At 43.6% G+C, this 26,403-nt stretch overlaps 1 protein-coding gene across 1 annotated transcript; it reads left to right on the top strand.

The window, feature by feature from the left end:
* The first annotated feature begins 246 nt into the window (after positions 1-246).
* LOC143402181 (PRAME family member 20-like) lies at positions 247-25,178 on the top strand. The gene is made up of 4 exons (XM_076859602.2): positions 247-444; positions 22,621-22,850; positions 23,221-23,796; positions 24,605-25,178. Exons 1-4 carry the CDS (start codon positions 247-249, stop codon positions 25,176-25,178), a joined length of 1,578 nt encoding a protein of 525 aa, XP_076715717.2.
* Positions 25,179-26,403: the final 1,225 nt, after the last annotated feature.

The raw sequence follows: 26,403 nt of genomic DNA, 5'->3' as shown, positions 1-26,403 counted from the left end.
ACCCATGTGAGGGCAAGTCCATTACCACCATGTAGTTGTTGAATCTAGGAGCCTACTGTTTAGGTCACATGACAGTCCAATTCCACTTTGAGAAGGATGAAATAATAATCAAAGGCTTTCCCCCATTAGGGTGAGGTGTGCTTATAGACTCCCCAGTACCCCCTTACCAGTGGCTGACAATGGATGGTATAGTGGCCTTTTCCCTGGATCATTTTCCAGGATCCTTCTTCTTTCAGACTCCCCAGGATGAACATCCAGTCCCCATCCATGCTGCTGGAGCTGGCAGGGCACAGCCTGCTGAGTGACAAGTCCAGGGCCATCCTGGATCTGGAGGACCTTCCAATAGAGATCTTCCCACCACTCTTTGTGGAGACCTTCAGAAGGGGTCACATTGAGGTCCTGAAGAAAATGGTGCAGGCCTGGCCCTTCACCTGCCTGCCCCTGGTGAGGCAGCCACAACTGGAGATGATCTGAATGACACTGGATGGGCTGAACATGCTGCTTGCCCAGCAAGATCACCCCAGGTGAGGGGGACCCAGGTGGCCTGAAAGGGAGCACCCTTGGGATCCAAGGAAGTGACTGATGGATCCAGGGAGAGTGGGTGCTGAAGGGTGGACCAAGGGCTTCCTACTCTGCCAGCAAAGAGGGGTGGAGAGGCCTTGGCCATGCTGAGCCCCATCTGGGAGGGGCTTCTGGATGTGGAGGTGCTTGTGGCAGCTGTGGTGACCCATGAAGGAGGGTGCACCTGCATCTAACTCAGCTTGTACAGGTGGGGGCCAGGCTGGATTGGAGGGAAGTGGGTGGAGAAAACTGAGACAGAAGGAAGAGGTGGAACAGGGAGCAGCAGCTTAGAGGGGAAGGAAGGGGCCTCAGGGCTGAGACTCTGCTGTGGTCCCCACAGGAGATGGAAACTGCAGGTGCTGGATTTGCAGAATGTTCCCCAAAACCAGACAGCTCAGATACCTGTAACTGAGGGGCATCAGACTGACCAAATTCAGTCCAGAGCCCCTCAAAATTCTGCTGTAAAGCACTGCAAGCCTCCCTGAAGAGCCTGGACTTGGAAGCTTGTGGAATCACTGACTCCCAGTTCCAGGCCCTCCTGCCTGCCCTGAGCCGCTGCTCCCAGCTCAGGGTTTTGAGCTTCCATGGGAACCGCAACTCCATGTCAGCGCTGAGGGACCTGCTGCTTCACACTGCCAGGCTGAGCCAGTTGAGCGTAGAGCTGTACCTGCCCCTGTAGAGAGCTATGATGCCCAGGGTACCATCCACCCAGGGAGATATTCTCAACTCTGTGCTGAGCTCACAGCAATAGTGAGGGACTTTAGGCAGCCAAATGTCCTTGTGTTCTGTAATGTTCCCTGGTTGTCATTGTGGCTACAAGTTCATGTATAAAGAGGGCCTCATTCACTGTTCCTGTCCAACAGCTGCCTAGCTGGGTGTGTTTCAAAAGCATACTTCTAGGCACTTGGATGTATAACCAGGATATAGGGTCACCTTAGAGGGAACACAGAACCCACCATTTCAGACACTGCCTGAAGTATGGATGGGAAAGGAAAGTGCAGCAGGGGGATCCATTGGAGGGAGCCCCCTGCTGCACTTTCCTTTCTCATGGGTCTCCATGTAGACCCAGAAACCTCAGGTCCTGGTCTTTGGATGTGCTGGGCAAGAGCATCTTTGCATACAACAGGCCCCATTGTCCCACTCCCAGTGCCTGCAGGAGGTGTCCATGCTGCACATTAATCAGAGCTCTGAGTCTCTTGCCTGTCATCCACCTAGGTAGTCTGTCCTCAGTTAAACTAGTGGTGCCCATTGAAGGTATCCAAATTCCCTTTCAGCAAAAGAGTAGAATCATATAGGTAGATAACACTTGCGAATATTTCAAAATGAAACTGAATAAATTACAATCTCTGGTGGGGCGGGGGTGCACATAACTGACAGATCTTCCCCTGACACTTCCCTCCCCTGAGGACTGGGCTGGTGGGCTTGTACAGCGACCTTAGCCTTAGCTTCCCATCCAAGGATGAGAACAAGGTCCCCCCAGTCTTCATTTGAGGTGTTCTAAAGCTGCCTGTGGATGTGTTTTAATTATGGCTTGAATAATTCTCCACACACAGTGAACTGGAACCCACTTGGATGTGTAAGCAGATTGCAGCTCGCTCTTGGAACTGGTAGCAGAGTCTGGGCCAAGCACAGCTGGCCTCTCTGTCACCCACAGAGTGATCTTTGTGCCTGGCTCCCTCTTTATGGCACTTCCTTTTCTCAGACTCTAAGACTAGGTTGCAAGTGTGGGGCAGGTGAAAGGTTCTGAACGGCATTCATTCTGCTGGATTCTAGGTTCAAATAAAGCCAAAGATCTGCATAGTGAGATGTGTCATCATTTGTTCTTTTAAGAGTTATCATGACTAAAAAGGGACTTGAAGATATTCTGGTGCCTTCAGACCACTTGAACACTGGAAGGATTGTGAGGGCTCTTTGTTTTCCCAGAGCCCTGGGGTTAAAGCACCCATACTGCTCTTTGAGCTCCTCATCTTTTGACTCTAGGTTCATTTGTGCTGTGAGAGAGCACACAACTGTAGGATGTCATGGTAAACAGGACCAGGTTTGTAAGGGGGCCGTGTCAGGCAGTGGGGACTGGGTTTCACTCCTTGGCTACTGAAAGATGCCGAGTCCTTTGCATCCAAAGACTCTACAGCCCCTTCTGAACACTGGCCAATTTCTTCTCCACAATCTAGGAAACCAGAACCCATGCTTTTCTGGAGAAATGAGTGAACTTCATCAAAGCTAACTCAGGGATCTAGGGTCATCGGTCAGTGGTGGAGCACTTGTTAGCATGTGGAAGGGCCTGGGTTCCATCCAAGGCATCACAGAAATAAGTAAACAAATAAATAAATCCAAAAATAATATGACCACATTGGGAAGGTTTGATTGGAATAGAGCTGTCTGTTAGAAATATTTGAAAAGAAAAAAGCAGAACCCACATGAAAACAATGGAATACATTCTTTAATTGGTCTGGACAGGTGGGTCAAATAGATGTACTGAAAGGTTCTCTTCCAAAAACAACTGCAAAAGCAGGCTTGGTGGCACACAGCTGTAGATCCAGCAGCCCAGGAGGCTGAGGCAGGAGGATGGTGAGTTCAAAGCCAGCCTCAGCAATTTAGTGAGGTTCTAAGCAAGTTTGTGAGACCCTGTTTCAAATCCAACCTGGAGATGGGGCTCACTGGTGTGGCACCCTTGGGTTCACTGCCTGGTCCCCAAAACAATAACAAACAAGTGTGAAAAGCCAGTTGCAGTGGCACATACCTGGGATCCCAGCTACTCGAGAAGATTTATAATTTTATTCCTTCTTGTTAGAGTCTGTAAACAAGTCAGGATGGTGCCTGGCATTTTGCCAGAGAAATGTTAGAGTTTGTAAACAAGTCTGGATGGTGCCTGGCAAAATGCCAGAGGGAGTGGTTTGTGAAGTAATGCCATCGAGCCATTAAGTGTGGAGATTCCTTATTGGTTGACTGCTGTATCTAGTTCATGTCAATGCCATTAAGTGTGGAGATTCCGTATTGTTTGACTGCTGTATCTAGTTTATGTTAATTAGATAAGCTGTGTGGAATGTATAAATACCCCTCCTGTCCTACAATAAATGGCTCCTACTCCTGCTTTATCAATCTACACAAGTTGTTCATCACCCCCCGGTTATTTTGCTGCAGCCGGACTGTGGCACCTTCTCCCAATTTTACTAACTGGGGCATGACCCATCCTTATTTTTTCCAGTCCCTTAGATGCCATATTGGGCCATTTAATTGAGATCTATTTTCCTAATGTAGGTATTTCTTCTTGGGAATTTTCCACTTAGAATTTCTTTTGCTGTATCCACAGGTTTGAATATCTTGTGTGGCCCTGTTTATTGGTCTGCAGGCATTTTACACTTTCTTTTTTTATTTTTATGTATTTTTTAAATTTTGTACATACATGACAATATTTTGATTTCTTCAATGACCCATTTGTTGTTGGGGAACATGCTGAAGAATTCCCATGCTTTATAACTGTCCAGGAGTTTCCCCTGCTATGGATTCCATTCTTATTAAATTTATGGAGATTTATTTTGAGAATAAATGGAGAATGTGTCGTGTGCTGTTGAGAAGGATGTTTGCTCTGCAGTGTTGGGTGGGGTGGTCTGTAAATATCTACTGTGTGCAGAGATTGATCTGTCCAGTGCTGAAAAGGGGTGTTGAATCCCCACTTTTATTACTGTGTTGTAGTCAACTTCCTCTTTTACATTCCAGTAATATCTGTTTTGCACATGAGGGTGCTCAGGTGTCGGGTACATGTATGTGTACAATTGCTGTCTCATGTTGCTGAATTGACCCTTGATCATCGTGTGATCACCTTGTCTCTTTTTATTGTGTTTTAATCTCTAGTCTATTTTATCTGACAGAAATCTAGCCATTCCTGCTCTAGGTTGGTTTCCTTTGTGTGGAATATCTTTTCCATCACTTCACTGTCACTCTGTGTGTCTGAGGTGAAGTGACTTTCTTATAGACAGCAGGTAGCTGAGTCCATTGAAAAAGAAAATCTATTCAGTCAATTTACATCTTATAATTGGGGAGTTATTCCCTTTAAATTCAAGATTTTTTAATCGAAAGATGCAGAATTATTTCTGACTGGTATGGTTTATTTTTAGTTTGTTCTTTCTGATTTCTCTTTAGTTCTTTTTCTCTCTTTTCCTCCCTACACTCTAATCTGTTTCTATGGGTTGGTGTTTTCTTCTGGGATAAGTTTGCATTTCCTTCTTTGTCCTTTGTGAACATGCTGTCATTTTTGGTTTTACTTTTGGGCTTCCTCTGGGATGTAGAAGATTTTTATAGTTACCAAAGAGCATTTTAGCTGAACAGAACCTTCCTCTGCTCTGATACCAGTACTCTGGATTCCATCTTTTTTCTTGTAACTTGTGCTTTGGTTGCTGTGGTTTCCTTCTCCTGGTTTCCTGCTTCTCTTAACCTCTTTCTGTGGCCATGCTTAACACTCACCATTTTGTTTTTAACTTTCCTATTAGTTATTTGATAGTTTAAATATTCCTGTTATGTAAACCAGGCACACTTCTGTATGCATGTAATCCCTCAGGAAACTGAGGAAGGAGGATTGCAAATTGAAAGCTATCCTCAGCAACTTAGCAAGGCCCTAGACAACTTCATGAGATCTTGTCTCAAAATAAAATATAAAAAGGGCTGACTTCCCATTAGATCCAACACCTTCAAGAGCCTGTACTCTCACTTGTGGCCTTCACTGGAATATATGCTGTGTTCCCTCCCTGCAGAAAGCTGGCTGTGAGATACAGCAAGAAATCACACAGCATAGATATAATTTTGAAATGCAAAGGTGGGCCAGCTCTGAGATCTTAAGGATGCTGCTTCCACACTGGAAAAAGAGAGAGAGAGAGAGAATATGTGTTTTTTTTTTATTTTTCTATGGGGGATACACAAAGGCTTTTCCATAGAACATGCTTCACCAAATTAAGCAATGGGTGGGCTGTCCCAGCTTGACAGGTAACACCCAACCCCAGAGCCACAGAGCAGTCTCTATAACTGAGGGAAGACTGAGGTCATGTGCTTTCTGTAATAAGCCATGTAATGACTTGCAATGCCACACCGAAATCTCCTTGACTTCAAGGCTGAGTAGAGACTATGCAAATTGCTCAGAGGTGGCCCCCCAACATTGGCCCTTAGTGCTACAGTACTGGCTGGAGTGGGAGGACAGACTTGGAGAGTTAAAAATGGGTATGCACACATAAATATGTGCAGAGGTCTGTTCCTGTAAATCTCCATCATGTTCCCCTTCTCTGAACTCTCAAGAACTCTGGCGAGGGTGGCCAGCAGGACCTTTCAGGGGTAATAGAATAGGTTAGAGATGGTGCATACATGCATATATAGATAGGTAATATGTGTTAGTTTTTGTTTGTAGCTGAGGTGTAGTTTAGTTGGCCTCTGAATGAAAGCCCTTCCTGTGTCAAGGAATTCCTCACCCAACATGGGAGTCTTCAAGTAAGACAGGGTCCACTGTCAGTTGATAGGAATGAAAAAGTCAAATGTATTTTTCTTCCTCCTAATGTGGTTTGGGGTTAATGCCTAAGGTGTGGCCTATGCCACAAATCTGCTATGTCACCTGGCAGCAGGTCCTAATCAGGGTGTCTGTGGGAGGTCCAAGCTGTGGTCCAGGCTGGCTGTAAGGATGGCCTTAACCTAAGAATGGCCTCAGCCTAAGTAATTCCAGTTGAAAATGAACCTGCTGGTCCACCAGGCACAACCTACAGAGCCCTCTAGTATGAATCAGGCACTGCTGATAAAGACAAGTCTCTTTCGACAACCCCATTAAAACTCAAGAGTGAAGTCACGGTCATTTGCCTTCACCCTGATGGGAGTCAGAGGAGAGAAGTCAGGGCGACCTCAGAATGTAAGACGTCACTAAGAAACATGGTAATAGCTGATAGGGACTGAAAGGGTGAGCAGAACACCAAATTTAGTAGAAATGATGGAGCAAGTGAACAGACATTCAGCCAGCTGTACTCATGGCCGCATGCTGGAGAGCCTGATGAGGTCCTGAACTGATGTCCCACCTCTTCTTATCATCTGCCTGATCCTCTGCATCATCCTCACCGCTCTCAGACTCTACAGCCACATCTCAACCCTGGTGAGAATGGCAACTTCCTCTTAAGACTGTCTCCTCAGCCAGCTGTCACATCGAGCCCAGGAGAAGCCTCCATCAGTTCCTGACCTGATCACTGCAGTCTGAGTGACTGAGCATCCGCTGGACATAAACCCTTGGACTTGAGACTCTAAATCTGGCACTTGAGCTGAGCAAGCAGAGGGAATGTCTGTAATGAGTCTGGCATGATTAAGTGTTTGCTGTGCTCAGAGTTAACTTAGAATTTTTAGTTTTGAATTGATTATGTGTATTGCAGTGCCCAGCACTAAGGATTATCGTTTGCTTGATTAAGAACCTATACAGTGAAATTGTATTGAGTGGTTTGAGTGAATAAAGCATTGAAAAAAGCAATAGTGTGTGAATATGATTTATTTCTCCCCTTCACTGCAGATGTCACACCTTTGCCCCTTCCAACACTAGCCAGCTTCCCTTGGTCCCTGCCCATTTTCACAGCACTGTCCCAACTTTTCCAGTAATCTTGTGGGCTTTAAAACATGCTTACAGTTGTTCTCTCTGCTTAAATGTATCTGGGTTAGTTTTTTGATAAGAAACATGGTTGCCAGTCACAGAACCACATGCCTGTATTTCCAGTGTATCAGGAGGCTGAGATAGGAGGATCATGGGTTCACACCCAGCCTCAGCAATGGCAAGGCACTAAGCTTGTCAGGGAGACCCTGTCTCTAAAATGTATACACAATAGTGCTGGGGATGTGCCTCCGTGGTCCAGTGCCCTTCAGTTCAATCCCTGGTACCCACCACAAAGCCAATGATTGCTGATGTGTGAAAATATGTAGGGTTCAAGTGACCTAGAGAGTAAACATATATGTGAAAATTATACTCCCTAGCCCAAGGTCAAGACAGCCTTCACTCAGTATCCACAGTGAATTGATTCCAGGACACCCCCCGCCCCCTTTGTATACCAAACTCTGCACATGTTCAAGGTCAGGTGTAAATGATGCAGTGTTTTCATAAAACCTATGCACATCCTCCTATGTGCTTTAAACCATCTCGAGGTTTCTTATAACATTTAATACAATGGGGACATTACATAGCGGTTTACACTGTGCTGTTTAGAGAATAATGACAAGAAAAAAGTCTCTACACATTCAGCCCAGATGCACTTATTTTCAACCATGTTCAATCCAAGGTTGATTGAGTCCAAGGATGCAGACCCTACAGCCTCAGAGCCCACACGAGAGATGCAGTAGCACAGAAGTATGAGCAGAGACAGAAGTGAACAGAGACATCAGTTACAGAATATGACCAAAGAACCAGGAAGAGCAGCACTGAGAATTAGAAGCACCACAGCCCTGACATCTGCTTAGTGTTGGCACGAAGAGACCTACACCCCTGGGGCCAGTAAGGGCATTTCTGAGAGACAAATAAGACTAGCAAAATGCAACTGGTAAATTTTATTCAGTGCCTAGGTTTCAGTAATGCAGGGAATTGTGTCTCTATTAAGTTTTCAATGGAACATTCCAATGTTTCATCTTACCTCAAAACAATAAGCTTCAGAAATCAGGGAACTGAACTAATAGGAAAGGCCTAATTGCCCAACATTTTGTATAATTAAACTCTTCATTTCCTATAACTTGTATTTAGTGAATTTAGAAAAAATGCTAAAACTGCGGCTCAGTGGTTTACTGTCTTCGTTTCTCCTCCTGGCACAAAAGGGGGTGGGGGTAAGAAGAGAGGTACAAAACAAAAGTACCTTGTTCTTTGCTGAATTAAATTTTGGAATGGGAGTTTTAAAAAATGTGGATTGTAGAGGACACAGTGGCACAACCTCTAATCCCATCAACTCAGGAGCTGAGGCAAGAGGATTGCAAGTTCACAGACATCCTGGTCAAGTTATCCATAACCTCTCTCAAAATAAAAAAATAAAATGTCCTAGGGAGGTGGCTCAGTGTTAAAGTACCCCTGAGTTCAATGCCCATTTCCTGCAAAAAAGGGGGAGTTGGGAATGTGGTTCAGTGTGTAACAGTGGTTTGCTTGATGCTTTCACTAAATCCCTTGTGGCTTTGAATCTTACTTTTTTTTTTCTTTCCCCCAAAACTTCTCCCTAACTTCCTCCTCCCTGATCTTCTTTTCCCTGATGTTCTCCTTCCTGGTTTCTTCTCTCTAATCTAATTTTCTCAGAATCACCTCTTTAAAAACAACCTGTTCAGCAGTAATCTCTAGGGTATATAAAGAACTCAAAAAGCTAAGCACCAAAAAAAACATGTAATCCAATCAACAAATGGGCCTAGGACCTGAACAGACACTTCTCAGAAGAGGATATATAATCAATCAACAAATATATGAAAATATGTTCATCATCTCTAGCAATCAGAGAAATGCAAATCAAAACTACTCTAAGATATCATCTCACTCCAGTCAGAATGTCAGGTATTATGAAGACAAATAACAATAAGTGTTGGTGAGGATGTGGGGAAAAAGACACACTCATATTGCTGGTGGGACTTCAAATTGGTGTAGCCAATATGGAAAGCAGTATGGAGATTCCTTGGAAATCTGGGAATGGAATTACCATTTGCAAAGCTATTACTCTCCTCAGACTATACCCAAAGGACTTAAAAACAGCATACAACAGGGACACAGCCACATCAATGTTATAGGAGCACAATTCACAATCACTAAACTGTGGAGCCAACCTAGATGCCCTTCAGTAGATGAATGGATAAAAAATGTGGCATATATACACAATGGAATTTTATTCAGCAGTAAAAGAGAATAAAATCATGGCATTTGCAGGTAAATAGATGGCGTTGGAGTAGATAATGCAAAGTGAAGTTAGAAAATACCCCCCAAAACAAATGCCATATGTTTTCTCAGATAGAAGGAGGCTGACTCATAGTGGGGTAAGGAGAGGGACCATGGGAGGAGTAGATAAATTCTAGATAGGGCAGAGGAGTGGTAGGGAAAGGGAGGGGGCAGGGGATTAGCAAGGATGGTGGAATGTCATGGACATCATTATACAAAGTACATGTATGAAGACACAAATTGGTGTCAACATACTTTATATACAAGCAGAGATATGAAAAATTGTGCTGTATGCATGTAGTAAGAATTTTAATGCATTCTGCTGTCATTTATTTAAAAAAAAATCAAGTTAAAAAAAAAGAAAAAACCTGTTCCTCTGATAGGCAGTATGACAGCCTTTGGGACAGAAGACCTTCCGTTTTTTTTCTTTTTTTGCTACCAAAATAGTAAACATTCCCTTTCCTTTTTCTCAAAACTGTGTCCTCATTATTACATTAGCATCAGGGATGAGAACAGAGCATTTGGTAGCAAGTGCTTTAGTGTTGTAGGGCAACTGAGCCTAAAAGAGAACTTTTAGAGGGTCTACTCCCAGACAGTCTTCCCTAGTGACCTACAGCCAAGGAGTAGTAGCACATGCCTGCAAACTCAGCAATGCTGAGGCAGGAGAAGCACAAGTGGGAGGCCAGCCTCAGCAAGTTAGCAAGATCCTGTCTCAAAATAAAAATAGAAGGAGGTGGAGATGTAGCCCCATAGAAGAGCACCACTGGGTACATTCCCCAGTACCAAAAAAGAAACACAAAATGGTGGCACATAGTTTGTGATGCAAAGAGAATATCACATTTCTTTCTCTTCAAAAGAGCAGAAGTTCAGACTTAGTGTCTCTACATGCAGTTTCCCATCACCCCAATAGTTTTGATTTCTGCTTTGGTTTAGATCATATGAAACTTCTTTCCTTCTGTATTTCTTTTTCCATTTTTCTGTTGTATTTTTTGTTTTGTTTTTGTTTTGGTTCTGGGGATATAATCCAGGTGCACTACAGCACAGAGCTTCATCTCCTTTTCATTTACATATTTTCAGTTTGAGGCAGGGTCTGACTAAGTGGATTAGGGTCTCACTAAATTGCTGAAGCTGCCCTGGAACTTGTGATCCTCCTGCCTCAGCCTCCTGCATAGCTGGGATTACAGGTGCAGGTCAAAACCTGGAACCACACAATATTTTTCATAGGCTGGACTCTATTCTGATCTATTTCTTTCCCGGGACTCCACTCCAAAGTGGCACACTGTCATGTGTACAAGATACACATGACAATCAAGCCTCATCTCAGAGTTAGCATTTTCCATCTCTTACTTGCCAATGTTCTCAAATAGTATCTGTGGCTTTTAGCATTGCTTACATTTAAACTGAGCATGGTGGTACATGTCTTTAATCCAGCTATTTAAGAGGCTGCAACAGGATGATCCGAAGTTTTAGACAAGTTTGGAGAACAAAGTGAGATCCTGTCTCAGCATAAGATAGGGCGAGGAGCCAGGTATGGTGGCCTATGATTGTAATTTCAGCAGCTTAGGAGGCTGAGGCAAAGGTTCACAAGTTCAAAGCCAGCCTCAGCAACCTAACAAGGCCATAAGCAGCTTAGTGGGATCCTGCCTCAATAAAAATAGAAAAGAGCTGGGGATGTGGCTTAGTGTTTAATTACCCTGAGTTCAAACACCTGTACCAAAAAAGAAGATGAAGAATTCAGAGGAGAAAGAGGGGTAAAAGGAGAATAAGGAGGAGGAGGAGGAGGAGGAGGAGGAGGAGGAGGAGGAGGAGGAGGAGGAGGAGGAGGAGAGAAAGAAAAGAAAAACAGCTAAGGAAAAATGGGCCACCCTGACCTAAGGCAGAGTCCACCCACAAGCTGCCCATTCCCTCTACTGCGCACAATGACATCTGGCTCTAGAACTCAGCAGTAGAAAGTTACTTGATAGGAAAAGGGCACACTGGGACAACCTGCCCCCTAGTGGCTCATTTGACACTGATTTCTAGGTGGCTCTTGCTTCAGATTACATTTTTCTGTGATTGGTTCTGACTGTGGAGAGCAGCCATGAAAATTACTTTAAAACCAATCTCCCCCACCCCCAAAGTGATTTCCTGTTTGTTTGTTTTTGTTACTGGATGGTGTGTAGGGGCTGCTGGTTCAGTAGAGGCATCTGGGCGGGCCCTGGGGAGATGAAACTAGAAAACCAGACCCCGGCTGTTGGTGAATCTAGCTTTCCTGCTGGGTGTTGTATCTTCCTGGACTAGAGCTCCTGTGACCCCTGGTGCAGGCAGTGCCTGGCTGCCTCTGGCTCCTGGGAACACAGGGCCTCAACTCCCCAAATCCCCCAAGGCCAGTCTTACTACCCTTGCCACTGCAGGTTTCTTCCCCATGAAGAGAAGCTTTACTCCTCTGTGTGGTGCAAGAGAGCAACCTCAGTTCAAGTTGCCCACGGCCACCTCCAGGATTTGCCAAGCTGCCCATGGTCACTCAAGTGCAAGCCAGTCTTTCTAACCTTGGTGGCAATGATTCCTCTGATGGTGTCTCTGTTTCTTGTTAATTTCCTCTAGGGAGCATAGTCCTCTCAACAGCCTTCTGGAAATTGAAACAGAGCTCAGGCCATGTTATAAGCCTGCCTAAGCCTGCCAATTGCCACTAAGCAAGCTCTGCCTGAGGCCACCTCTCCAGCCCCAGCTACCTGCTCTCCCCTAGTTCCAGGTGATGAGTGGTCTCCTATGTGCCTTCTGTGGGAACCTCCCAGCCAGACATTCTGGTCATCCCCCCACACCTTTTCTCACTCCAGTGGCTTGGGTCATAAGATTATCTCTAGAGTCCTGACAAGCTATCACACTGAAAGACTGTAGGACAGAAAGGACAGGACTCTTTGAATTTGGAAAAGGCCTTGGACAAACAAAAGCTCTGGAAAAGATCAAGGAAGACCCCTGAGGAGGAAAGTTGAACTGTGTCCTGGTTGGGATGGCACCCCTGGGTTATGGAAACCCAGCTAAAACCAGTCATTTTCAGAGGACCTTAGCAGCCAGAGAGGGCTTTTGAAACTGCATTTTCTCAATGGTTATCTATGATTGAAAACATGCTAATTATCAGAATACACACACACACAAACACACACACACACACACACACACACACACAGAGAGAGAGAGAGAGAGAGAGAGAGAGAGAGAGAGAGAAATATATTCATTTGAAGGATTAATCCACTGATTGGATTTCAGCTCTCATGATCTGATCGTTTCACCTCCTGCATTAACACAGAGGCTTTTGGAGGACAACTCATATCCAAACCATATCAGAGACACTTGCTTTCGACAAGTATCTTCTGCTCCCCAGCTTCCCAAAGAGCTCACAGTTCCCACCCTCAGTGGATAATGAAGACTGGACTCTCATATGTAACCATACAATGGGACCCCAACCTGGGTGACTCTCCTGAGGAGAGCAATGGAGTTGTCTCTTTGGGAAGTTCCTTCAGGGAGGAATAAGGCCCTGTCATTTGTCTATGTTCCCTGAATTCTTTTCACCTTTATTCAGCAGGACCACCTCAGGAAAAAAGTCAGGAAGGTTTTTGAAAGTCTATATTCGTTAAAATCATAATTTTGATCTGATACGCCTAGGTTAATATGTTTTTCTGATTACATTCTGCTTTGTTCTAAGGCCAATTCACAAGGGTTAATTCTCAGTCTAATAGGTTTTTAACATATAACCTACAAGGCTTTTGTCTGTCTATTTTGTGTAGGTGCACTGGTGTACTGTCCATCTACATGTATTGCTATGTCTACATATATTTGATACTAAAACTTGACATATGAGCTCGTAAATTAAAATTTAAAAAATGGATCCTTTGGTTCATATTATTTAAAAGGTTCAATTGAAATTGGGTAAATAAGTAAAAGTAAAAATGTCTTTAAAGTTACTAATGCAACTTAAACAAGTTACAGATTTGTTTCTAGGTGGTCAAACAATTGTTAATAAAATGTTAATGTCTATAAAGTGTCTAATATCCATTGTCTCTAGGATTTTTCTTCAATTGGAAAAAATTACAAATACTATTCAATGCACTTGTCTTATACCTTTTTTTAAAAAACAATGTAAATTAGATCTGACCTATATGAAATTAATCATGAATGTGTGGTTAGAGACATCTCATTGGTTTACAAAGTTTAAATGGTAACTGTTAAATATAATATCAAGTAATCTTGACTCCATAAATTCAATAAGTAAAAATATTTATGCACTGTTGGTGTTTTCATATATTGGTAAATTTAAAAAATTTAAAATTACTTTACGTTATCACAAAAACAAGGTTATTAAAAGTTAAAAGTCCCAGCAGGGGGAATGGAACCACCATTTGACCCAGCTATCGCCCTCCTCGGACTATTCCTTGAGGACCTTAAAAGAGCATACTATAGGGATACTGCCACATCAATGATCATAGCAGCACAATTCACAATAGCTAGACTGTGGAACCAACCTAGATGCCCTTCAATAGATGAATGGATAAAAAAAATGTGGCATCTATACACAATGGAGTATTATGCAGCACTAAAAAATGACAAAATCATGGAATTTGCAGGGAAATGGATGGCATTAAAGCAGATTATGCTAAGTGAAGCTAGCCAATCCTTAAAAAACAAATGCCAAATGTCTTCTTTGATTTAAGGAGAGCAACTAAGAACTGAACAGGGGGAAAGAGCATGAGGAAAAGATTAACATTAAACTGAGATGAGTGATGGGAGGGAAAGGGAGAGAGAAGGGAAATTGCATGGAAACAAAAGGAAACCCTCATTGTTACACGAAATCACATATATGAGGTTGTGAGGGGAAAGGGGGGGGAAGGGAGAGAACAGAACAACAACAGAGGAGGTAGAGAGGGAAGATGGGAAGGGAGGGGAGGGGGGATAGTAGGGGATAGGAAAGACAGCGGGATAGGAAAGACAGCAGAATACAACAGTCACTAATATGGCATTATGTAAACATTGTGAATGTGTAACTGATGTGATTCTGCAATTTGTATTTGGGGTAAAAATGGAAATGCATAACTCACTTGAATCAAATGTATGAAAGATGAAAAAAATAAAAATTAAAAAAAAAAGTCCCAGCAGGTATAATTCTATATATAAAAAGTCAAGAGGTTTCAACTGCATTTCAATTAGAGTACTGTAAATATATTTCCTGTTATTAAAATGGATTAATTTATCTAAAGTCAGAAATTGATAAGGGTAATTTTAAGGTATAAACAAAAAGAGGGATCCATGGATTAAAAATTATTAAAATGTTCTAAATATAAAAAATATATTTAGTAAAAAAAATCATGTTTCTAGGTAAGAAAGTCTTTATGTGGTAAAATATAATTATAATACACCTAAGTAAACAATAGGATCTAAGTAAGTAATATAAACATCTATAAATAAAGGTTAAATATTAAAATGTTTCTTTATAATAAGTTGTTTATATATGTAACACAAATAGTTAAAAGTATTCAAGGTTATTCCCTAAGAGCAAATATTAATGTGCTGATATAAACCAAAGTTTATTTACATATTAAAATGACAAACACTTCTTAAAATATTAATTATATTGTGTCTGTTAAGTTTTATTCTCTAGAGAAACTAATGGGATAAATGAAGGTTTGTACATCTCTGGTGAAACAGCAACTGTTATTTTAGAGTATTGTTCCACATTACAGAGTCTAAAACTTGGTTAATATAAAAACATCAATAAAATTTTAGTACACTGCTCTTCTTATGTTCAATGTGCTTCCTTACATTGGCTAGACCCCCAAATCTCTCATTTGTGGTTTTTTGGCTTAAATATGAGGCATCACTGAAGGTGGTGTGCTACTCTGATCATCTCGCTTTTAGAGAGTAGAGTGTCTGCTGCTGGCCAGCAATAAAGGCTTAATTGGAATGACAATGTGTGGTCTAAGAGTTATTTAAGGGTCTCGGTATTGGTATAACATTAAATCAGAGCAATTTTGCAGTCTGAGGCTATTATTCTCCTTTTAGTTATGGCACTTAATCCCCAGTGCAATGTAATCTCTTGAGGGTTTTCAATGCTCTATGGTCAGGTACTGAGGTGCACACTTACAATCCGTGTAACTTGGGAGACTGAGGCAGGAGGATTGAAGATTCCAAGCCAGCCTGGGCAACATAGTCAGACACTGTCTCAAATAAAAATATAAAAAATTTTGGGGGTGTAGCTTAGTAGTAAAGTGCCCCAGGTACACAATCCCTGGTACTACACACACACACACACACACACACACACACACACACAGTCCAGCGGCCTCATGCATGCCAAGTGATTGCCATCAGATTTAGACAACTCAAGGGAGCCAATACTGACCATGTAATCGCTTAGAATATTCCGTGGCCACAGTGTCCCAGCTGATGATGCTACTGTGAAAGACTGCAGAATCAAAATGGAATTATTTGTTCCAAAGCCTCACAAAAGTGGAGGGCATGGGACCATGCAGGAGAAGGTCCTTGAGCTTGGTCCTTTGATAATAGACTTTCAGGAGGACTCTGCCAAAACCACAACATTACACACACAAAAAAAATTGCTTCTAAACTCCTTACTCTCCAAACAAGATCATAGGATTTTTATCATTGGCTCTCAAGAGATTAATAAAACACAGAATGGGACCTGCAAATTCCAAGAAACTCCAGGAGAGCCTTTCTTCTGCACTGCAGAGGAGTCTATTATGGTTCCTTCTCAAGCACATTTTGAAATTGGTGGCCAAATGATTCCAAAGACAATTAAAAACAGCAATGGCTTCCACGAGGAATGTTCCAGTTGAACAACTCTCAAACAGCTTCTCTTTAAGAAGTACATTTTAAGTCAGGTGAGGTGGGCCATGCCTGTAATTCCAGATATTTAGGAGCCTGAGGCAAGAGGATGGCAAGAGTCAGACCAGACTTGGCCATTTGGTTAGTCTGTTTGAAAATAAAAAAAAAAGAGAATTGGGCAGGTAGCTTAGTGGTAGAGTGCCCCTGATTCAATGCTCAGTACTGGAGAAGGAGAGAGTAAGTTTTTAGGCTTCAAGTTGGTTTTATCAAGTTCTCTGATTACATGGGAAAAGGAAAACTGAGTCATCTATGTTAAAAATTGAAGTATTATTTCATAGGATAAAAATTTTCTTATTCACTTTAAATATCTTTCATGACTCTGGTTAAATGATTTATCTTTTATACTGATCTAGGACCCCAAGTTTCATGAAGTGCTTTAAATCTTTTGAGATTATTTACTAACTACTCTATGATCAAAGTCTACATTGTCACTTGACCTTGAGCTAACATGGGGATGTTCTAGAGAATTCCATAGTTGCTCAAGGGATTTCTAGAAGAGAGACATTAAGTCAATTAGCCTAATTTGATATGATGGGAAATCCTGTCAAATATGACATAACTTTTTCAAGTTGTATTTATTTGGATATTTTATTAATATTTGCTTTAAAATGGCAAAAATTTATTTAAAAAATCTCATGTTTTCAGACATAATTCTGGACTCTATATTAAAATGTATGCCAATCAAATCGCCTTGTTAATACCTGTTTATACTAAATTCCCAACAGATTTTTAACCATGTTAAAAAATCTAAATTTTTATCATGAAGAGCTATCATTTGGATTTTTTTTCCCTGAACATAACTAAAATCAGATTATTTGATTAAGAAGAAAAAACCTCTAACAAGTTTACTTGAACACAGGTCTCTCATCTATCAATCTATGTATTTATGTATTCATTTCTTTATTAATAGTTGCTAGGTATCAAACTCAGAGCCTCATGCATGCTAGGCAAATACTCTACCTTTTCAAAATTGTAATTCAAAACAGAGTGTGGTGGTGAAAACTTGTAATCCCATCTGCTGTCCTGTGAAATGACAAATACAATCAATAAGTGTGTCAGTTATTGGTTATGGATATAATATAGATGATGGATATAAAATTTTGAAAAGTGAGATAAGACAATTATAAAGCAAGAACTGTCATAGGCAGCACCTGAGACTCCATTTTGGTGCGTCCTATAAAAAACTGTTACAAGAGCTGTTTCTGAGAAACTGAAATGAAAGCTGTTTTCTTATTTTAAAAAAATGTCATTCTGTACTTTGTACCCCACGAATTGTACCCTACTCAGGATGCAGTGGTGGTCATGGAGAGCTACATCCTGGGTTTGAATGCTATTGTGGGTCTACATGACTTTGAAGTACATTCTTGCCCCACTGACCCCCACCCAAATTCAGGATGTGACTGTCTAGCACCTGCTTGAACCCAGGACCATGGTCAACTAAACTGCAAAGTTAATGTGCTGGCTTGCTGACTGGAAAATTCTGGTCCTGCCTAGAGCCCAGAGGCCCCACTTATTAATGTTTTAATTTCTATGATTGGCTAGCTTACATGACAATAAGCAAGTCACTGAGTTGTGGATTTTGTGCTTATATAGTTTTTGGATGGACCAGGAAGCTGCTGTCCTGACACAAAGCTTGAGTCTCTTTGGTGGGTGACAGTCCCTAGTCAGGTAAGTAAGCTCTTTTTTGATTTGAAATTCAGACTTAGAGTGCTTTCTGGAGGGACTCCCCATAACACCATCTACTTAGCAGGCTAAGGCAGAAGGATCTCAAATTCAAGGCCTGTCTCAGTAATTTAGTGAGAACCAGTCTCAAAACCAAAATTTGTTTTTAAAAAATGGGCTGTGAATGTAGCTCAGTGGTATAGTTCCCCTGGGTTCAAGCCTTGTACCCAAACTGAATAAATGAATAAATTAATTAACTTAGTAATTAGTGAAAAAATGAAAAAAGCTGAGAATGTCGCTCAGGAGTAAAGCTCTCCTGGGTTCAATCCCCAATGCCAAAAAATAAAAAATAAAAATAAATAAATTCAGGGCCTAAATATTTTTTTAAAAAATGAACACCTTTACTCATAAAATTTCTGCAAAAGTCTAACTCTTCATAGAATAATAAAGACTAAATCTTGGAGATGAGGTACCCAAGGCCTAATGAACAAGCAAAATAGAATTTAACAGTGACTTCCTGGTGGAAGAACACTGAGAGCCACTCCCTCCAAACCCACCTTGTTCAAATGTGGCTCAATGAGTTTCAACATTGATTCCTAGTCATCTATTAATTCCCTCCAATGGGAGACTGGACCAACCAAAAGTCCATCCTGGCACTGAGAGAGAATCAAACCCTAACCATTATGTGATGCATCCAGAGAAAAAATCTTCATCCCAAGGGGGAAACATAATGGTGCTCAAATCAACAGGCAAGGACTGTGTCAAATCCTGATAAAGGGAAAGCAGGGTGTTCTGAAGGGAGGGTCCCTGGGCAGCCCTGCCTGATGGCAGTAACTATCACAAACCAGACAGCCCCAACCTCAGCTGTGCATAAAATCCACCCCAACCTGCACCCCCCAAACTCTAGGAGGATACCTGGCCAGTAGCCGCCTGTTGTCCTTGAACTGAGGCCACCCTTGGTACTGAATCTGTGGAGTCAGTGATAATTGATTCAAAGCTGCCTTTGAAACCCTGTCTCCCTTTGCCTCCTGGATGGGGCTCTGACTCATCTTTCTTTAGGTGTCCTGCATTCCTGCCCTATTATGTCTGACTACACTTGTTCTTTGGAGAGCCACTGTCTGTTGTGACTCAGGTTGATAGAAACATCTACCTGCCTCCTGCACCAAGTCAAGGGTGGTAAGAGAAGGCAGGGCTGTGGCATGAAGTCACCCTTTCCAGCTGGCTCCACACAGACAAATGGCAAAGAAATTTAGAATTCAATTGAGAGACTAGATATCCATTGTTGTGGAGCCTAAAAAGCAATGAGGTCTCTGAAATTGCCTTAGCCCTACTTCACTGCACACATAGGAGATTAAATGTGGGTCATTTGTGGTAAGACATTATGTGAAACAGAAACCAAAGATCATCTCAGCCAACTATAAGTATCCAACTGTGATGTGAGCAGGGATATTTTCCAACAAGATAACCAAGAAGACCATCATGGTTTAGATGCTGTGTCTCCCAACAGCTCACCTGTGAGACAATGGTTTTGGAGAAGACATGATTGGTTTATAGCCTTAACCTTGTCTATAAGTTAATTCCTAATGGGAATAACTGAGTGATAACAGGGAGCAGCTGGGGTGTGGCTGGAGGAAGTTGATCATTTGGGGTGTGAATATGGTGTGTATGTTTTGATTCTGGCAAGGGGCCATCTCTCTCCCTCTCTGTTCTCTAATAATGTGAGCACCTTCCCTCTGCCACAATCTCCCACCATAATGGTCAGCCTCACCTTGAAGGTGAGGGCCCAAGAAATGGAATCTGTTGTGTATGCATTGAGACCTCTGAAACCATGAGTCCCCAAATAAACTTTCCCTCCTCTGTAGTTGTTGGGCTTGGGTGTTGTAGTGACAGCATGAAAAAGCTGACTAACACAAAGACAGAACAAAGCAGAAATGTAACTGAGGCCAATCAATCCATTCCTTCTACCTCTTCCCTGTAATTCCTCCCCTCACATGGCTCATCATCCAAGCATGCCCTCTCTTTCTGTCTCTCCCTTCTCAATTCTTGAATTACTTTTTACTCAGGCTCTTCAAATTTTCCTTTGCCTATGAACTTCTCACACCCTAAAGAGCCCTGGAAACTGCCATGAGCAAAGGCTACCTGAGAGATGTGCCCTCGGGTCCCTGATTCTGCAGGAAGACTCTCCAGTTGGTGGCCTCCCTGATGTCAGAAACACCTGCTGTCCAACCCTGTGTCTTTCTCTCCCATTCCAAAGTTGCCCACAGTTTCCACCCTTGGTGGATTTCAGACTTTTCCAAGTCTAATGGGGAATGTTGGCCCATGCCTATAATCACAGCAACCCAGGGGCCTGAGGCAGGAGGATGGCAAATTTGAGGCCAGCCTCAGCAACTTAGTGAGGACCTAAGCAATTTAGTGAGACACTATCTCCAAATAAAAGCAAAAAATTAAAAGGGCAGGGGATGTGGTTCAGTGGTTGAGAACCAATGGGTTCAATCCCCAGTACAGACAGACAAACATGAGAAGTCTTGCCATAAGTCTAGAAGACTGATTCCACCCTCCTTGTCTGCTCTTTCTCTCTGAGTGTGCCAAGATTTGCTGCGAGGTAACTCAGACACTTGTGTGACTGTTGTCAACATGGTTTCCATTCTGTGGTCTTCGTGGATGACACTACTGTCTTCAAAAAGCTGTTTATACTATGGAATTTTTGGAAAAAAAATTCAAATAATTTTGATATGGCCAAAGACCCCTTCGAAAGATATTTTCAGGTGTTCTTTTTTCTTAGGGATTCAGTGCTTTTCTGTCTCACGGGAGGAACAGGAGAATCACATATTGACAAAATTGAGTCCATGGTGTGGAATGCATGGAAGGACACACCCCTGACTCTCACACTCTCCTGGATTCTGCACAAACCAGTCAGCCCCATGACCATCAGATTCAATCAATCAATCTGGAGGAAGAAAATCCAATCAGGATTAAGTGGGTGGAGATTGGAGAACCTCATCAAATACTGCTTTCTGATTGGATGCCAGTCAATCAGATGGAGGTGGGGGCGTGGTCAGAGAGGTCCATAAAAGCTCCTGTGGAGCCAGAAGAGAAACACAAGAGTCCTGGAGCCCAAGGAGACCCAGCCTGGCTTCCTGAGGCTCCAAGAACCCTGTACACCTGGACAGATCCAGTAAGTCCCTCACTGCCCTTAGCAACACCCTGTTCCCGCCTCACCTATGCAGATTCAGAAACATTTTTTTCCCTGTCTTTTCTCATGAACCAATTTAGAATATCTATTTTGCCTTTCAGTGTAGTTTTATCTTGATCCGGAACCCTAGGATTTCCACTTTGGTTTATGTCACTTTCAATTTTCTTTCTTTGTTTCTTCGGTATGGGCTATTGAACCCAGGGTCACTCAAACACTGAGCCATATCCCCAGCCCTGTTTTGTGCTGTATTTAGAGACAGGGTCTCACTTAGTTGCTTAGCGCCTGCTCTTGCTGAGGCTGACTTTGATCGCATGATCCCCCTGTCTCAATCTGTAGAGACCCTAGGATTACAGGCTTGTGCATGCATGCCCCCCACTTTTTCTTTTTCTAAATTGTTGTTTTCTAAAGTTTATATGGACAATATAACTTATTTATCCATTTATTTATTTGGTGGTATGGTGATTGAACCAGGGCCTTGTGCATGTGAGGCAAGCACTCTATCAACAGAGGTATGTCCCCAGCCAACATTTAATAATTTTTACCTGCTGCTGAGGATCAAGCCCAGTGCCTCACATGTCCTAGGAAAGTGCTCTTCCACTGAGCTGCAGGCAAAGCCAATTTAAAATTACTTAACCAAGGAAGTGGATTGCAATCCTATTTCATTCTAATTGATTGGAATTCTATTTTCTGATAATAGAAATACTTATTTTGTGTGCCCTTAAAATTATACTGTTTTGCTGGGCGTGGTGGCACACACCTGTAATCCCTACACCTCCAGAGTTTGAGGAGGCCAGAGAATTAGAGTTCAAAGCCAGCCACAGCAGCAAGGGGTGCTAAACAAATCAGTGATATCCTGTCTCCAACTAAAATACAAAATATGGCTGGGGTAGTGACTTACTGGTTGAGTGTCCTGAATTCAATCGCCAATATTGCCTCATCCCCCAAATTATACTTCAAGGCTTATGTAGTTTTGTAATTTTATAATTTGTTGAAACAAATAAACAAAAAGCTTCACACTATCTCATGCAACAGTTCACAGACTCTGTTCTTCTGATCTGTTTGTTCTCTTGAACTGCCCCCTAAGGTGGCAGATTCTGACATGTGTAACAAATATCCATGAGACTCTGTTGTAATATCCAAGTGTTTTATAATATGGGTACATGCTTTATAAGTGCCCATTTAATTTTTTGAAATTAAAAATAACATCACCCATGTGAAGGTAACTCCTTTCTGAGCCACTGTATATTATTGAAACTGAGGAGCCTACTGCATTAAGTCAGATGACACTCCAATTCCCATTTTATAAGGACAAAATAATAATCAAAGGCTTTCCCCCATTAAGGTTGGGGTGAGTTTTTGGACTCCCCAGTGCACCCTTCCCAGTGGCTGGCAATGGATGGGACAGTGGCCTTTTCTATGGACCATTTTCCAGGACAAGTCCAGGGCCATCCTGGACCTGGAGAACCTGCCCATAGAGCTCTTCCCACCACTCTTTGTGGAGGCCTTCAGTAGGGGACACACTGAGGTCCTGAAGAAAATGGTGCAGGCCTGGCCCTTCACCTGCCTGCCCCTGGGGACCCTGATAAGGAAGCCACAGCTGGAGATGCTCCGAGTGGCACTGGATGGGCTGGACATGCTGCTTGCCCAGAAGGATCGCCCCAGGTGAGGGGGACCCAGGTAGCCTGGAAGGGAGCACCCTCTGTTCCAGGGAAGGGATGGGTATAGGCAGGGAGAGTGGTTGCTGAAGTGTGCTCCACAGGCTTCCCGTGTGGCCAGCAAGGAGGGGTGGAGAGGTCTTGGCCATGCCGAGCCCCATCTGGGAAAGGCTTCCAGATGTGGAGGTGCTTGTGGCAGCTGTGCTGACCCCTGAATGAGGCTGTACCTGCCCCTGCCTCAGTCTGTACAACTGGGTGCACCAGGATGGATTGGAGAAAAGTGTGACAGAAGGAAGAAGTGGAGCAGGGAGCAGCAGCTGAGAGTGGAAGGAAAGGGCCTCAGGGCTGAGACTCTGCTGTGATCCCCACAGGAGGTGAAAACTGCAGGTGCTGGATTTGTGGATGGTTCCAAGGGACTTCTGGAGGATATGGTCTGGAGACATGGTCGATGCCTGCTCACCAGAGGACATTAAGAAGAATCTAACATTGAAACTTGGTCCAGCAATGGCAGCTAAGCTGCCCTTGAAGATTTTCATAGACTTGTGCCTCACAGAAGGGCCCCTGGATGAATTCCTGACTCTCTTGTTCCTATGGGTCACACAGAGAAGGGACAGGCTGCACCTGTGTTGCAATAGGCTGAAGATCCTTGCGAAACCCACCCGCCACACCAGGAAGGTCCTGAGACTGCTGCAGCTGGACTCTGTTAAGAAGGTGGAAGTGGACTGCACCTGGGTGTCCTCCACCTTGGCTGCTTATGCTCCTTTCTTGGGCCAGATGAGGAACCTGAGGAAGCTGCTTGTCTCCCAGGTCCGCATGCCTGCCCACACCTCCCCAGAGGAGCAGGAGTGGCTGCTCTCCCAGCTCACCTCGCAGTTCCTCAGGATGGACTGCCTGAGGAAGTTCTGTGTGGATGCTGTCCTCCTCCTCGAGGGCCACCTGGAACAGGTGCTGAGGTGAGTAAGGGGGATGAGCTTCCTCTGCAGACCAGTATCAGTAAATATGAAAGGGCACCTACTGTGTGCCAGCCACTGAAACTCTCATGGTGAACAAGGCACTGGAAGGTAAATGCCCCATTATCTGTTCCTGTTGTATCCTGAAGCTCGATCTCCTAACCTGTGTTAGAGCAAAGGGTTAAACCAGGGCTCATGGTCTGGGAAGTGATATCATGCTGGGAAGCCAGCTGATGCAGACAGGAGCTAGTGAGAATGGGTGAGGTTTCTTTTCTGGGAGGCCTTTCCAGTGACAAGTGTACAAAGCTGGGTAGAGGTGAAGACTTTGAAGGAGGGAAGCCCCCACACCTGTACCTGTTCAACAAGGAAGCTCTGTTTTCCTCCTTCTGGGAGCAGAGGAGCCCACTTCTAATTTCCTCCTGGGAAGGCAGCTGGAGTTCCAGGTGATGACTCAGGGGTTGTGAGTGAAGAGCAGGAAGTAAGCCATTGCTGAGGGGACAGGGAGTGAGCCCTGCAGGAGTTAACCCCAGTGTGTTTTGACACATCTTTCCTGGATTTGTCTTTGATGCATGCCTCTTCCTGACTTCCTGTGGCTAGATATGTGGCTTTCTGCTTGTCATTGAGGGTGACACTCATAGAAATGGAGGACCCACCTGGCCATACAAGTAGTGGTGAACGATTCAGGTTGTAATGGAGTAACCTGAATGAGCAGATTCTACAAAATGTCACCCATATTCAGATGGCCATGGAGACATTGGGTTTAGGCCAATTCATTTTCTCCATCAGAACTAACTGCCTTGTTTCCCCTTAGGAACCTGAAGACCCCCCTGGAGATCCTCTTAATAACTAACTGCCCACTCTCAGATACCGACTGGAATTATTTCTCCCGATGCCCAAACGCCAGCCAGCTAAGGCACCTGGACCTGAGATACATCAAACTGACCAATTTCAGTCCAGAGCCCCTCAAAATTCTGTTGGAGACTGTTGCCTCCACCCTGAACAGGTTGGACATGGAAGCCTGTGAGATTGCGGACTCCCAGCTCCGAGCCATCCTGCCTGCCCTGAGCCGCTGCTCTCAGCTCAGGACTTTATGCTTTTTCCGGAATCGCATCTCCATGTCGATCCTCAGGGACCTGCTCTGTCACACTGCCAGGCTGAGCCAATTGTGCATAGAGCTATACCCTGCCCCTCTGGAGAGCTATGATGCCCAGGGTGCCATCCACCAAGAGAGATGTTCCCAAATCTGTGCTGAGCTCACAGCACTATTGAAGAACTTTAGGCAGCCAAAGGTCCTTATTTTCGATACTGTGCCCTGTCCTCAATGTGACCACATGTTCATCTACAATCAGGGCCTCATTTACTGTTTCTGTCCAACAGCTGCCTAGTTGGGTGTGTATAAAAATATGCCCTCTATGCAACTGGATGTATAACTAGGATGTAGAGGGATCATGAAGAAAACTCAGAGCCCAGCATTTCAGACACTGCCTGAAAAATTAGTGTTAAATAAAAGAACCTAAATTGTGAAGTTGTATTTAGTAATTTGAGTGAATAAAGCACCAAAAGGGGCAGAAGCACGTGAACATGCTTTATTTCTTACCTGGCCTGCATACATTGCAATTTTGTCTCCTTGTGACAGATGCTTTGAGAGGGGGCTACTAAATCCCAAAGCTGAAGTGCTGGAAGTGACCTTTAAGGTGTATAATGAGAGAGGTGAGAAGGCCTGAAAGCAGAGATAGCAGATACTCGCTCAAACCATCTGTCCCTGGTGTCACTGGCCCATGGGAGGGTCCCTTAGGACCACTCAGACCCTGTTTTAAATGTTGCCAGGTGGGTCACTGGGCTCGTAAATGTCCCAAGCCTCATACTTTCTGGATTTTTGTCCTAAATGTCATCAAGAGGAACACTGGGCTGTTCACATTCCCTGAGCACATGGGGGCCCCCCAGCCACCTGGCCCTTTGGGTTCCCTTTTCCAACTCTTAGGGCTGGCTGCAGAGGACTGAAAAGATCCAGGTCCCCATCACCCAACCACTACCATCACTCCATGGAAACTCAGGGTAACACTGCATATGTCAGGTAGGCCTGTCTCCTTTCTCCTAGACACCAGGGCTACATATTCAGTCCTCAAGGTGTTCTGGGGGCCGACTACCAACCCTTACAGACACCTAGCCTTGTTTGTGCTTGTGGCTCTCTAATTTTTACTCATTCCTTTTTGGTCATTCCACAGTGTCCTATTCCCCTTATGGGAAGGGACATCGTCACAAAGTTGGGTACTATGCTCTGCTTCTCCCCTCATAGATGCTTCCATGAAGACTCACCTGCTCCCCTGACCCTCACCCTTACCTTAGGACCATCCCCTATTCTGTTGGCCAGTACCTTCCCATGACCCACTTCTGAAGTGGACATTTCCAGTCTTTCTATCACCTCACACCATGAGCCCATTCACATCTGTCAAAACCTCCTCCATTTCTGCCCAACCACAACACTTGTTCTCCCTCCTTGCTGATGCTGTCCCTCTCTTTGCAGAGCAGACTTGATGCTAACAGACTTTCTCTCCCCTCTGAGGATTTGAGCTGGTTTGGACCCTGGTCTGAGGGCCCAGGACAATGACC

Source organism: Callospermophilus lateralis, chromosome 6, assembly GCF_048772815.1.
Source record: "Callospermophilus lateralis isolate mCalLat2 chromosome 6, mCalLat2.hap1, whole genome shotgun sequence".
NCBI classification, from domain to species: Eukaryota; Metazoa; Chordata; class Mammalia; order Rodentia; family Sciuridae; genus Callospermophilus; species Callospermophilus lateralis.
Note: the sequence above shows the minus strand (reverse complement) of the source record. Positions and strands in the feature narration are given on the sequence as shown.

Coding starts and splice junctions, on each gene's coding strand:
- LOC143402181 (XM_076859602.2), top strand. CDS start 247: ATGAACATCCAGTCCCCATCCATGCTGCTGGAGCTGGCAGGGCACAGC. Junction 445..22,620: donor CCTTCACCTGCCTGCCCCTG/GTGAGGCAGCCA, acceptor ACCATTTTCCAG/GACAAGTCCAGGGCCATCCT. Junction 22,851..23,220: donor GCCCAGAAGGATCGCCCCAG/GTGAGGGGGACC, acceptor CCACAGGAGGTG/AAAACTGCAGGTGCTGGATT.